Source organism: Monopterus albus, unplaced genomic scaffold (assembly GCF_001952655.1).
Source record: "Monopterus albus unplaced genomic scaffold, M_albus_1.0 scaffold146.1, whole genome shotgun sequence".
In the NCBI taxonomy this organism is placed as follows: Eukaryota; Metazoa; Chordata; class Actinopteri; order Synbranchiformes; family Synbranchidae; genus Monopterus; species Monopterus albus.
In genome coordinates this window covers 851,332-864,655 of record NW_018128026.1, presented here as the reverse complement: position 1 = coordinate 864,655, position 13,324 = coordinate 851,332, and the positions used below count along the sequence as shown (strand labels likewise).

Genomic DNA, 13,324 nt, shown 5'->3' with positions numbered 1-13,324 from the left:
CAGAAAAGCATCAGGTTGGCCAGAGCTTGAACCCCAAACCATCTTGCTGTGAGGCAACAGCACTAACCACTGCATCACCATGCTCTTTTGAATGCAGCAAGTAGATCGTTTCCCCTCTCAAGCTGGACATTTTGTGGTTTAAATATTGATGATGAACGAGGCTCACGGTCCATCTACAAAGAACCTACATGTTATGCATTCATTACCATGTTTGACCCTGGACTTTAGCAGTCTCATAATTCAGACTGAAATACAATTTTGTTTACCTTTGCAGAATAAATCAATGGTGTGGGTGGTGATTCAACAGGTTTGGACTTCAGTGGGTAGACGCTGTGTTGGACTCTTGTGGCAGTATGATGTCAATATGTAGCCCATTTAAATCCAAATAATGGTGAAATAACTAGCATGCTTTATAAGAAACCAGTAAGAGTTGCTGGTGGAGTACACAAAACCCTATTATTAATTTTTGATCATGGCTGGATTGACCCGCAAAAGGACTTCAAGGCAAATATGAGCTGCTGAGCCTTTTTAACCTTTTGTTCCTTCCCATTTATACACAGTGTGCAGTATTTCTACGAAAGATTAAAGTTGTTATGAGTTTTATTTTGAAAGGTGTAGCGGGAAGTTGTATTTTGAAACAGTTCTGCATAATTGGCTGCACCTGGACTAAATTGAGCTGTTGAGAGCATCTGGTGTCCCGTGCTCTTGTTTACCTGTCCCCTACAGTGTTTTGGAGCTAACGCTTGAACAATGTCCGATAAAGCGGAGGTTAATCTAAATGGAGTCAAACAAAGTAAAGGCGTGTGGCTTGTAAAGGTCTGTTTACCTGTGTATTGATCAGAATATTGGAGGTCACATGAAAACATATGCTCATGCTGCTTTGACAGAGGCTGATGCTACCCAGTGGTTTCAGTTCTGCTGCTTATTTTCATCGCTAAAATAAAAAATGTATAAAAGTGATGCGTCTAGGAACCAAAAACAAACAAAACCAAAACAGTACGGCCTCCTTGTTCTGTTTATTTTGTACCTACTTAACTTTATTTTAATAATAAGCTCCTCCTCTTTTGCCAGGTCCCCAAGTATTTGCCACAGCAATGGGACAGGGCCACGGGAAAGCGAGAAGTTGGAAAGATCACCATTGCCAAGTATGTGCTTCTTTCTGAATCTTCATTAACAAGATTCTATCCTCTCCTTATGATTATCAATATAAGAGCTACAACTGGCTGATTGGCAAGAAAATTGTCAAATAATTAGAGTGTTAAAAATGCATTTGCTAGTTTCAGCTTCTTGGCTGTAAGTTGGCCTTTTTCATGCTTTGAATTGTTGATCTAATAGAACAAGCTATTTGAAGATATTGCCAGGTGTTTGTAATTGTGAAGGGCTTTTGTCACTGTTTTCTGACATTTTGCAGACTAAATGGTTGTGCCCATTCATCAGAAAAACAAGCCACATGGATAAATAATGATCCAAAAATTGTGCAGAATTAAAATAATTATTGGTTGTAGGTCTAATCATTCTACTTTTTCTGTCTTCTCACACAACCGGCAGGAAGGAAGGCAAAACAGAGGTGAGACATAATACTGCACAGACACCTTGTACAGCAGACCTGTGTGACTTTTGGGTTTGTGGCATTGAGTAACACTTGCACTTCTAACTGTGACTTTTTATGCATTGTTTGGAGCTTATATTCTACATTTACTCAAAGTTATATGACAGCTTTCCCTTGTTGTTTATGGTGTTTTCCCAGTTCTTTGTTGCATGATCCCATCACTGTTTGCTGCTGCACTGACCTAACTTCCTCACAGGGATCAATAAAGTTTCATCATATCATATTTGACCTTAACTGATGAAAGACAGAGTTAATCTGGGTTTTCAGCAGCATCTTGACTCAGCTTTGTTTATCAGGTACGTTTCAGCCTGAATGAGGAGCTGACTGCTCTGGGTGCTGCTGAGGAAAAGGATGGATCACTGCAGGTCCCGACGGTTCATCCCATCACTATGCACACAGTGGGTGGACAAACCTTGGCTGTCTTCAGCCAGAGCAACTCAGGTCAGTCCTGCATTATGTTTATGTGGTTCTGGCAAGAAACTGTCAGAGGATTAGAGGGATGCAATGGTTTTCAGAAGGTTTGCAGTAATTATGTCAGCAGGACAACATGGACCCTGGTGTAGGTATTAGGTTTATTTATTTATTCATGAGATTGACCCAAGATCTGAAGTAGTAAGACAGCAAATGAAACTTAAGGCATGTAGATGAATTTTAATGAGTTTTAAGTCTAGAATTAACTCTGAGAAAGTGGTAGTAAGAGACAAAGACCAAGAGACAAATCCTGAATCTGCTCCACTGCCAGCTGGAAGAGAACATCTCAGTTTATTCAGCATAGTAGCATACTGTAGTAGTCTTTCTAGTTTATTATGTTTTCTTGGTTTGGGGAAAAGCTGCTGTTGAGAGTCTATGTTGATTGCAGTGTAAAACTCGTGAGAATACTCAGTGGCTTCTGATTTTTTTGGAGAGTGTTTGCTGCTAGGCACGATGTGTCATAGTGCTTTCTGAGCCACATGGATCTGCGGGGATTTGCATCAGAAGCAGAGCTTTAAAAATACTGTAGCTGCCTGCAGCTGTGGGGTTTAGTGTCTAAAAACACGTAACCTGAGTATTTCAATTAAATGCTACCTTTGGATGGGTTAATTGTATTTATCAGACCACTTGAAAGTAAATAAAAATGTAGATTTATTATCTTTCAAGACAATAAATTACAGAAAAATATAATGAAAGGTGTACTTAAAGGGAAATGAAACCAAAGACTCAACAGTTTCTATACTCCAGTGATAACTTTAATTTAGTGAAATGGTAAATAAATAGCAGCAGGTTGCAGGGTGTTCAAGTCAGCAAAGTGTCTAGAGTAGTCCTGTGTCTTTCAGAGTACCAGAGCTCAGTAACAATTGAATAACAAGCACCTGAAAGGGTGCACATAACTGGGTGTTCATAGCATAAAAATAACAAGCATGTTTTGAGCATACACAATCACAGCTACATTAGTTGCCAAAATTTTAGCGTAAATGGAAAGTGTGAATCAGAATGGAGCAGTGCAGAGTTTTGTAGTGCAGCTTGGCATGAAAAAGGATGCAAGTGTGATGGCACCAAGAGTGACAGGACTTAATATACAGTAAATAGCAGCTAAAATATGACACGCTTTCAGAAAATACAAGAATGTTTCTTGCTGATTTTTGTTTTTAAATAGGCTAGTATGATCAAACTTTTCTCAACTTGTACAAAAGCAAACTGCAAAAATGTACTGCAGAGTTAGTTCATAGCTGTTATTGCACTGTACAGTAAGTGGAATCATGGGTAGTACATGTTGATGTGGGACATTACAGCAGATTTATTGACATACATTACAGTATTTGTGTCCAAATCAGTAGTGACTGAATAGACAGTCCAATGTGTTTACTGTTTAGAACGATGTTTAACTTGATATGATTTGTATGCCAGAATTGAAAATAGTGGCTGCTCTTGTGTTGTCAGTGGTGCATGTGGATGGCAGACACAGTAGATGTTTTTGCTCAAGATAATCCGTTTTCTTTCCCCAAGGGTTTTGTTGAAGTATTGATTTGGCTGCTGTGGTTGACTGGAAGACGGTGCTGGAGCCAGACCATAATGTCTATAGGTTTAGATGGCCTTTCCCTAGTTTACTCGTGTGTTTAAATTGGTTGGTATTGAGTCCATTTCACATGGTTTTCTGTCTGATTCAACCAGTTTTGCAGGGTGCATGTTTCCAGTGTTTGAAAGTAGTGATCTACATGTAATTGTAATTCTAGTAGTGTAACTACACGTTGCAGTAGCTTGCTGGTAGTGCATTCACATTTGCATAGTGATTTTGCCATGTTTGCGTAGTTAAATATTGAAACTACAAACAGTTTTGGGCCATGACAGTAAAGGAGTGATTTATTTATTTTATTTTATTATGCTGCATGTGAGCAGCTTTACAGCGTTGCATGGATAGTTTCAGATCCATACAGAACCAAAAGTTGGATAAGAACCCTGAGAGACTGTTCATGTGTCATATAAACAAGAGATACTGCTCTGAAAAGGAGAAAGAAAGGCCCATTATTTAGACCAGTGTTCAAGCTGTTCACACTGTATAAAAAGGTGCGAGCTGAAGACGGTTTTAGTTGTGGAGATTATCAATCAGGTGTTATAAAATGGACAAGTTTAAAAGAATGAACATTGAAATCAGTCATTATCACTCATTCTGGCTAAGATGACGATTCACAGCTGGCAGGTACAAGTGGGACAGGGAGGAAGGGCTGCTGGGAGTGTGGGGGCTGCTTTCATGCTCTGCTTTAGGATATGTGGCAAATTAGGTTGGATGGTTATCTTACATAGTCAGCTTTGGCTTTAGTGTGTTTGTACAGTCTGTGGTTCCTAAACTATTAGCCAACTAGCTCGCTATGATTAGAACATCCCTGTGGATGGGAGACCGCAGGCACGGCTGAAATGACCAGTTTTCGCTAAGTTTATGGTTATATAACAGGTATTTTGATAAACAGACCCACCAGGATTCTATGGCCTCTACCAACACCTGAGGAAAACATAACCACCAAATGCTCCACTATGAGTGTGTGCAGTCATTAACTGTGTCCGTCTGTAGTTTGCTTTGGAGCTGTTAGTTTACAGTAGGCTTTTAGTGCTTTTTATCGCTGAAAACAGTTGCCTGCTGTAGACAAAAATGCTGGACTGGACACTTGAGCTGGAACTCATAGAAAGCCTTGGGGAGTTGCAGATTTGGATGATAATTCTCTGTAGGCTCAACACTATAAGCAACTTTATTTAGTTACATTGTATTTGTTACAAACATATTCAACTGTTTTAAAGGACATTTGCAAATGTGTACTAAACTACTAGTGTAAAGAGTGGAGAGAGAAGATGGAGAATGACTGAAAATGAGCAAGGAAGAGATGTAAACTACACTGAAACTGAGATTCAGTTTTAGTGCATAGTTTGTGTGGAGGTTAGCAGACATTTGGAAAGAGCTAGAGCTACAGATTAGAGTCTCTCTAACATCCAGATGTTTACCTGTGAGAACAGTCTCGTGTGAGTGACGCCCCTCACTTAGTATATTCAGTAGAAAATACATGTCTGTATGAAAATGGTATTACTGAGCCAGGGTTATGTTTGTTGTCTCTGTTGTTTCCTAATATAAAACCACAGCTCAACTGACAAGATATTAGAATTTCTGCATGTTACTGCCATGACAACAGATTTCTCCTCGGCTTCTCCTCTCTTGAAATAAACTGGCAGGGGCACATCCCACAGCCACAAGGTTTATTCTGTCACTGCCCTTATGTGCTTTAGATGCACACACACGTGCATGTGCGTTATTACGTCCTGCATTTGGTAATGGATTTATTTCTTTGTCAAGGTTTCTTCTATTATTTATTTATTTATTTATTTTCTTTTTCACCAAAAACAGGAACCATTCAGAATGCTAAAATGTGCTAATGAATCTTTAAAAAGATACATTTAGATTAAGGAAACACTGCTAAAGCTTTGCATTTTAGTGTCAAAGAGGATCATTAGTATTATATTGTTGTGTTTTTGAATGTGGAAACATGGCATTCAGGAGGCGTAAAAACCTCTTGGTTTTTCTTAAAGGTGTCAGTGCTCCAGATGGCTGGCTTGACTGTGAAAGTGCACTGGAACCAAGAAGTAGGATAATGTCCTCAGAGATGTGGTGGTGTGTGGTCTCTGTTTACCTGACAGACGCTCAGCTCCACCCACACTCGCCCACAAGAAGGTGTACTGCATGACACCAGTCTCCCACTCGCTTTCTGCAGTCCGGCGCTCTCAAGCGCACACATGCACAGGCAGTTGTCCAACCTCACTGTACTTACATGTACACGCTTGTACTGGTTTTATCTGCACTTTCGCTCTCACACTTTTTGCCTCACACCTACACACATTTCACCAGTTCTTGACACCTTGGACAGAGCAGGGTTGTGTTTTGAAATGCTAATTTACATGTGAGAAACTCAGTCAAATGTATAATCAGCTATCAGTCTCAGATTTTAAAACTTAAATATGTTATATATAGGATGAAGGTAGATATCAAATAACCAGTTTTTAAGTTTTAGGTCAGACAATATTTACTCTGAACTGTCTGATTAAGAATTAAATCCTGAATATACTACAGTGTAAATATAATAGTGCTAAAGTAAAACACCAGTACTACTGCTATTTAAGGTATCCTACTACTCACCACTAACCTTAATACTGCCTCTATTTCTGTTGCAGTACCACTACCACATAATGTGCCAGCACACAGTTTTGCTCGTTTTGGACTTTTTTAGAATCTGCAACACTCTAAGTTGTTTTATTTCAGAGGCTAACATTTGATTCTGGGGATCATTGTCAGTTTTGGCACCTGAATTTCATTTAGTTTTAGACTTAATCTTATGATCAAACATTAATACAGGATGATTTCTGTAACAAATATTTAGATGGCAATTTAGATGATTGACTACTCACATTTAGCCTGGAACATGGTTTTGACTGGTACAGAGTGAGGACATTTTAGCCGGTCCTCACTTCCTGAAATTGCTTTTTGAGGGTTAAGACTTGGTTTTAGGGTTCAGGTTAGAATTTGATTTAGATTAGGGTTTGGCTTTTAGTTCTGATGGTTAAGGTAAGGGGCTAGGGAATGCATTATGTCAGTGAGTGTCCTCACGCACTTGCAGACATTCACGGTTCCGAGAACATTTGGCTGTATTTCCTGCACCACCAACAGGTCAGAACACCCTCTTGTCTAACACAGCTGATAAAAGGACAACTCTAAAACTAACTAATGAAATTCCTATTAACCTCTGCAATTAGTTATATTAACCTGTATTAACACATTGTTAACATGCTAGCTTAAAAACTAAAACAGAAGAAAAAGTTTTATATTTTTATTTTGTTTTCTGACTTTTAAGTACACCATATTCCAAATAGCGTTAGTATTGTGTTTGAGTATTACATAAAATAAAGACCAGTGATAGTTCACAGTATGTGATATTTGATTGTTGTTACCATACTAAGCTCACGCAATTATTCCTACATCATCAGCAGCAAAATGGGTTATGCCAGCTGTATAATTCAGCCAGTCATTCAGTGTCCAATATAATCCAATATTTCAGACTCTATAATGCATTCCTCCACCTCTCTTATGCAAGTATTCAATGGGGTAACAATAGCGAGAGGTTGCTAATGGTGACCGTCAGTGATTGAGACGTACACGGATGACATGGCTTTTGTATTGTTAGGCCGCTATCTAAATGTTTCTCCATTATTTCCCCTCTCGCTGTTCTGGTTTGTTCCGGCAAGGACCAGGTATTGATTAAGAGGTTGCTAAGCAACAGGCTTAGTTGCCACAGAAGCGTGCAGAGGAGAACAGAAAGCCAGATGTAATGTGCTGCTCTGTTACAGTGTGAAGCTCTTCACTAAAACTTTGCAATCCTTGAGTCTTTAGAATTGACTTAAAAACACAAATGAGGAAAAAAAATTTTTTGTATGGCATTGCATCTTTGAATATTCACTTTGACACTGTCGTGTGTTGATTTTAAACACGCCAACTACATCCTTGTTGAATGTAAGGGTGTAATTGTTTTTGCTCCATTGCATTCCGGTCTATTAAGCATGGACATAGAAAGTGACTCTAGAAAGATGGTTTATTCTGACACTGACATCAGACCTGATGTTTAATGTTCATGTTTTAGATAATTGTGTAATAATACGTGCATGCACCAGCTTAGTGTTGTAGCATGTGTGTGTTTTAATACACTTTTTATGTAATAACTATAATTTTATTTGACACCAGACAACCATAAAAATGTGTTACCAACTGATACTCCTACAGCTGCCGCCTGCTAATAGAGCTAGCTTGTTCGATTAACGAGAAATCACATCTCTGAAGATGGCAGAACAAATTTCCCTTTGGCATTACTTGGAGAGACTGACCACATATTCTCAATCTAGGTGGTTCAAATGTAATAAAGTGGCATAATACCAGTCCTACTGATGCAAATGGTAACGGCTTTGAGCGTGGCTCTAAATCTCTGCCGTCGGGCTCTCGCCCAGCTGTCGCTGCATAGAGTTGTTCTTTCCCCAGCTGTGGGCTGTCACATCGCTGGGCTCCTTCAATCCTCATCTCACACAGCAGGGTGTACTGAGTGACAGCACTTGGTTTCCATTGACATTGAATGGGCAGATGTCACTAATCCAAGGCTTTTTCTCCTTATGTGCTCAGCAGGGCAGCTGCACACTTTGGTCACAGGGGGATCCATACAGTCAACAGCCTTTCCAAAGGTGAATCATTTCTTTAAAAGTCCTGTATCTAGATTATGCTACAGATCAGCACCAAAATCTGCTCAGTTGTTCTGAGTCAGACCCTACCTCTCCAAAAAAAAAATCATCAAAATGTTTACTTTTTGAGTTATGCTGTAAACAAACAAACGCAGGTAAAAAAAATAACCCCCATCCTTGGAAGAAGTAATAACTGACAAAGGGTTTTGAACTTGCTGAAGTCGTTTTGCACATCTAAGCATCTTCTCCATAGCAGTGGGGTCAAAGCTTATGGGTATTACTGAAAAGAATTAGATTTCTTACAAATGAAGATGAAACAAATAAAAATGGATAGCCAACAGTGTACGGTTGCGTTGTTCAAGAGACACCTCTGCTTGTTTTAGGGAATGCTGATAAATACCGCAGTACACTTATAAATACTACAGTTGACTCACCTGTAATTGGGAAACAGTTATTCATCAACACCAGGTTTTTTGTTGTTGTTTTTTTTAATCGCTGAGTACAGCAAGAATTCGAGCAGTGATTCAGAGGCCTGAAGCAGACAATCATTAATGTTTGTGTGAAAGGGAAAAACAGCTGTTTTTTGTCTCTGTCTGAAATCCCTATTGTGTAGTGAGCATTAAACCAATAGAACTGTTCAGGCTGTTGGTTGGAACCTGGTCAGACTGTTGTAGGTGTTTTTATTGAAGGAGTGTGGATGGCTTAGCTTTGTAGGTTCATTCCAAAAGTGTAGCTCATGAATCGCTGAGGGTTTAAAGAGGAATATCTCTTGACTGAATACCTCTTGAAAAGCTTGACTTTGTAGTTGGATGACACCAACAACGCATGCTTTCGGCACTACATCTGACTTCATTCACAAGGCTTTAGCAAGCCCACAGTGCGACTTTGGCGCTCATCTCCAGCTTTCAGCAGTTCTTCATGCTGTACTGGAAGCTGTGCTGAATGGTCGGGCTGTTTCCATAGCTGACATGAAGCAGCAGTCTTGGTATTTCTTCTTTAGGGGATTTAAGATTGTGTTCTACCTATGTTAATCCAGTGGAACACTTCAGAGAACTCAATCCTCTGGGGCAAACTCACTGTCAGAGCTGGTCGAAACTGTCAGCTCTCTTGTTGCACTGTGCTGTGCTCTCTCACAGCAACATTGGAATTGCATGGAGAAAATACCATCCTGTAAATGAGTATCATAGATATTGTGGAGAATTAATTTCTAGCCCCCCTGACGTTTGCTTTGCAGCATTTGTTTATCCAAGGAAATTCATTTGAGCTCTGTGCTCCTTTGTTTACTGTTTGACACATTCACACTTAAAGCTGCCTTAACTAACTTCTCCTTCTAATATTTGACTGCTAAGGCTGAAGTGAGAGTCAAAACAAACTCAAGCCGTATCCCATCTTCTTCTCCTTCCACTCCTCTTTGCCCCTCCTGTTTGTTGGTGTAAACTATGGTGACTTCTAGATTTATCTTAGAATTTCATCTGCATCTCTGCACTTGTAATTTCACTAGTCAACACTGGTATTATGTCTCCTGTTTCAGCAATCAGTCTTTTGAGAGGGTTGTATTATTTCTCTCATCACTGCTGCATTTCAAATGAGGGATCCAATATAGTTTTACAGCCCATTTTTGTATTTAACATCCAGAAGCTTAGCTGATGTACACCAGTGGGTTTTTAGTGGTAGTCTAGAGTTGGCTATTTCATTTTGTGGGAGTCAGGCACACTGGCACACACAGAGTATCACATTATTGTTAGACCAGTGCATGGCCTGGCTGGAAGCTCATATTGGCTCTTTATTAAAAATGTAATAATAGCCTGTAGGTGTTGTCCTCATCGGAGATGACGGAGGTTTCTCCACACTCAGGCCACACACAGTCCATATGTCTGCATTACTTTTAAGGTTGTCTGAGCAAGAAAATCATTTTGTGCTGTGTGGGAGGCTTGTACTCAGCAGTAACAGAGCTCTCCTCACTCAGCCCCAGAAAGCTTTGCGGGACTTAAAGATTCCAGTTGAACAAGTTGGAGACGTGGTTTATGAAGGAATGTGCAGAATTTTCACACAAATTTTGATGCAACAGTGATAACGCATCAGAACCAGATGTGTGCTGATTACTAGTAGTTACAAAATCTCATCTTTATTATAAAATATGTATAATTCAGCCACCTAAGGAGGCAAATGTTTGCTTTACTTATTGCCCTATGGCCCATAGCTGACTGTACAAAGCAGTTTCATTGTTTGCCTGGACACACAGAGACTAATCACTACTCTTGCATGTAAACTTTTAAAATACTGATACCAGCCCCGAGTTTTCTTGTTGTTTGCTTAGTTTGTTGTAATTTAAAGAAAATAATCTTGAAATTGTCATCTGTCAGTGTAATTCCTGGCAGTGTGATATACAGTATCAATAAAAAGTTGAATTCTTCTCCACTTGCAGCCCATAATGTCCTTTGTCTTGGCCTGTCATCTGATGAAATCTACCGCTGCTTTCACACCTGAGCTGTTCGGTTCAGTACAAGTGAACTCTGGTACGCGCCTGTTCAGTGTAATTCATTTGGGCTGGTGTGAAGAATGTCAGACTGGTTTAAAGGGAGGGTCTTGGTCCATTTCCAATTCCAATCAAACGAATCAACAGGTTTTTTGTAAAAAAAAAAAAAAAAACCCTGCTCATTTAAAAATGTTTAAGATGCAATATTATCAAGCTTGATAAGCAGTGTGTACATTTATTTATATTGATCATATGGTGACTAGTGGTTAAGGAGCAGCGCTCTCGCCGCTGCAGCCTGGGTTCGAGTCAGGGTTGCATCAGGAAGGGCATTCGCTGTAAATCACGTGCCAAATGTCAACATGTGAATCGTCAGTGAGGCGATTCGCTGTGGCGACCCCTAAACAGGAAAAAAGCCGAAGGTTACATTCATGCACATGCGCATCAGCAAGCAGGTACAACTGTGCTTACCCTGTTCTGGGTAGAAGTATATGACACAGCAAGCCCACAGAACAACACCCAGAATATTGCTGTAAAAGATGTTTCTTCAGCCTCTTCTTACCGGTTAGTGATTGTTCATTACATGTGCTTGATTTGCACCCTAAAAATACTGATAATGTCTATTATCAGTTACAGCAACAAGAAATGCCCCGCCTATACAGTATGAATAAATCTCTTAAAATATTATCTGTATCTATAGATCATCAGGCCTTGTGCTTGTGTCTGTGATACCAAAAGATGGGATTAATAATTTTCTCTCATTAGTGCTTAAAAATGCTACTGATATATCTCCACATTAGGATGAAAAGAGCACAGTAACAGAACTCAAATATTGGCCATCGGTGCTTAAATTATTAACATACAGTGGACGCACATAACACACACTATCACGTGAACACACGTCTGTTGCACCCAGGTTGTGTTAATCACCACTTTCACACATGCAGTAGGAAGGTGGAGGTCGGGTTGGCTTATATATTTTTTTTCTTCCTCCACCTCAGGCCGTTTCTTGTCTCTGCGCTGTTGGAATCCTACTTGTGTGTAATCTTTTTCTGCTCTGTTCTTTGATTATGTTGTCATAGTTTATTTCTTTTTTTACTTTTTTCTTTTTAAAAAGACACTTTCCCATTCAGTTAAAGGGAAAAGTATGGCCAAAAATTTGACTGGTAGTGTAGGCTGAAGATTATTGGTTCTTAAAAATTCCTGAAATAAGGATAACCGCTTTAGGACAAGTGGTTTTATCTCACTTCACTGGCAGAATGGTTTTTCTTAAAAAAAAAAAAATAAAAAAAATCTTTAGAGCTAAATCTGTGAACAATGTACGATGTACCAGAGTCAAATTCCTTGTGTGTCCAACACACCTGGGGGGGAGGGACATTTTGGAACAATTAGTGCGGAAAAAGCTAAGAGTTAAAGTAGCAGCTGCTGGAATCTTGTCTAAAAATATCTACATATATTATTGTAATGAAAGCAGCTCCCTATACTCTTGATCCCTTTGCCTGTCAGCATCTGTTTCTCATTTCTTTTTGTGACTGAATAATAAAAAGTGTGCTGCTGCTGCCTTTTTTTGGCTGAGCTGAGAGTAGAAGTGGAAGTGGCCTGACTTCCCCTTCTCCTCATCATCACCCTGTCTTTCTTTCTCCTCCTACTCTGCCATCGCCTCTTTCCTGAGTTGAAAGATAAAAACTTGGGGTATCTTAGTCATTTTCTGGCCGAGTGGCACCACACAACTAAGGCATCACAAAAAGGAGCGGTGTGTTGGAGGGAGAGAGCGGCTTGCGATATAGGAGTTTGCCTGGCAACAGGTGAAAAGACCGAGATGAGACTGTTGATAGTAGTATGGTTTGATCCTTTCTCACCTCTCTTACCACCTCTCTCCTCTTTTGCCACCTGCACCTCCTGCCTTTTATAATCCTTCGCTTGCTTTTGATGAGGTGTGGATCACTTTGACCCTGTGACTAATCAGTAAACTAGTCACTACCATAAAAAATGCATGGAACTGATCTGCAATTAAAAAGGTTTGGGGCTTGATCTTGTTGACAATGAAGTATCAGTTTTAGGGTGAAATCTGAACAGCAGAGGTTCCCTGACATCGCCTCATAAAGGCGTTCACATTTACTTTGTCTCACATGGTGTTAAGTGTGTGTTGTGTGTTTGTCTGTGCTTGTGAGGAGTAGGCTGTAAATGAGGTTTTGCCTAATGTCAGAGGTTGATGTGGGTGTATGACTCATGACGGGGGTGGTGGCGGCTAGGCTGGCAATTTGACGACATTGCCTGCTGGAGCAGATGGATTCAGTCGCACGCTTAGAGGGAAAGTGAGTGTTGCTGTTCATTCAAAGGTGGCTGATTGTTGCTCTCCATGTAGGGACACTTGGTAAAGGTGCACAAGGCAGCTCTGTGTAGTTGAATTTCCAAGAGGCATATTAAATTGTTTTACAGAGGCTTTTCCAGTCTAGCTTGAATAAATGTGGAGGAGTTGAAAGCTGCTCAATGTTTGGAATTAATTTAAA

The 13,324-nt window shown here is 39.8% G+C and overlaps 1 protein-coding gene across 2 annotated transcripts in view; it reads left to right on the top strand.

Annotated features, from left to right (window-relative positions):
- The first annotated feature begins 633 nt into the window (after window positions 1–633).
- LOC109968291 (general transcription factor IIF subunit 2-like) overlaps window positions 634–13,324 on the top strand; it is a 36,673-nt gene continuing 23,982 nt past the window's right edge. The window contains exons 1-5 of one of the 2 annotated variants that reach the window (XM_020614456.1): window positions 634–816; window positions 1,072–1,145; window positions 1,549–1,567; window positions 1,906–2,050; window positions 8,289–8,344. In XM_020614456.1, the coding sequence (XP_020470112.1) occupies window positions 751–816; window positions 1,072–1,145; window positions 1,549–1,567; window positions 1,906–2,050; window positions 8,289–8,344 (360 nt within the window). In that variant the 5' untranslated portion in view covers window positions 634–750. The remainder of the gene's footprint in view (window positions 817–1,071; window positions 1,146–1,548; window positions 1,568–1,905; window positions 2,051–8,288; window positions 8,345–13,324) is intronic. The other variant, XM_020614455.1, reaches the window with a different exon arrangement.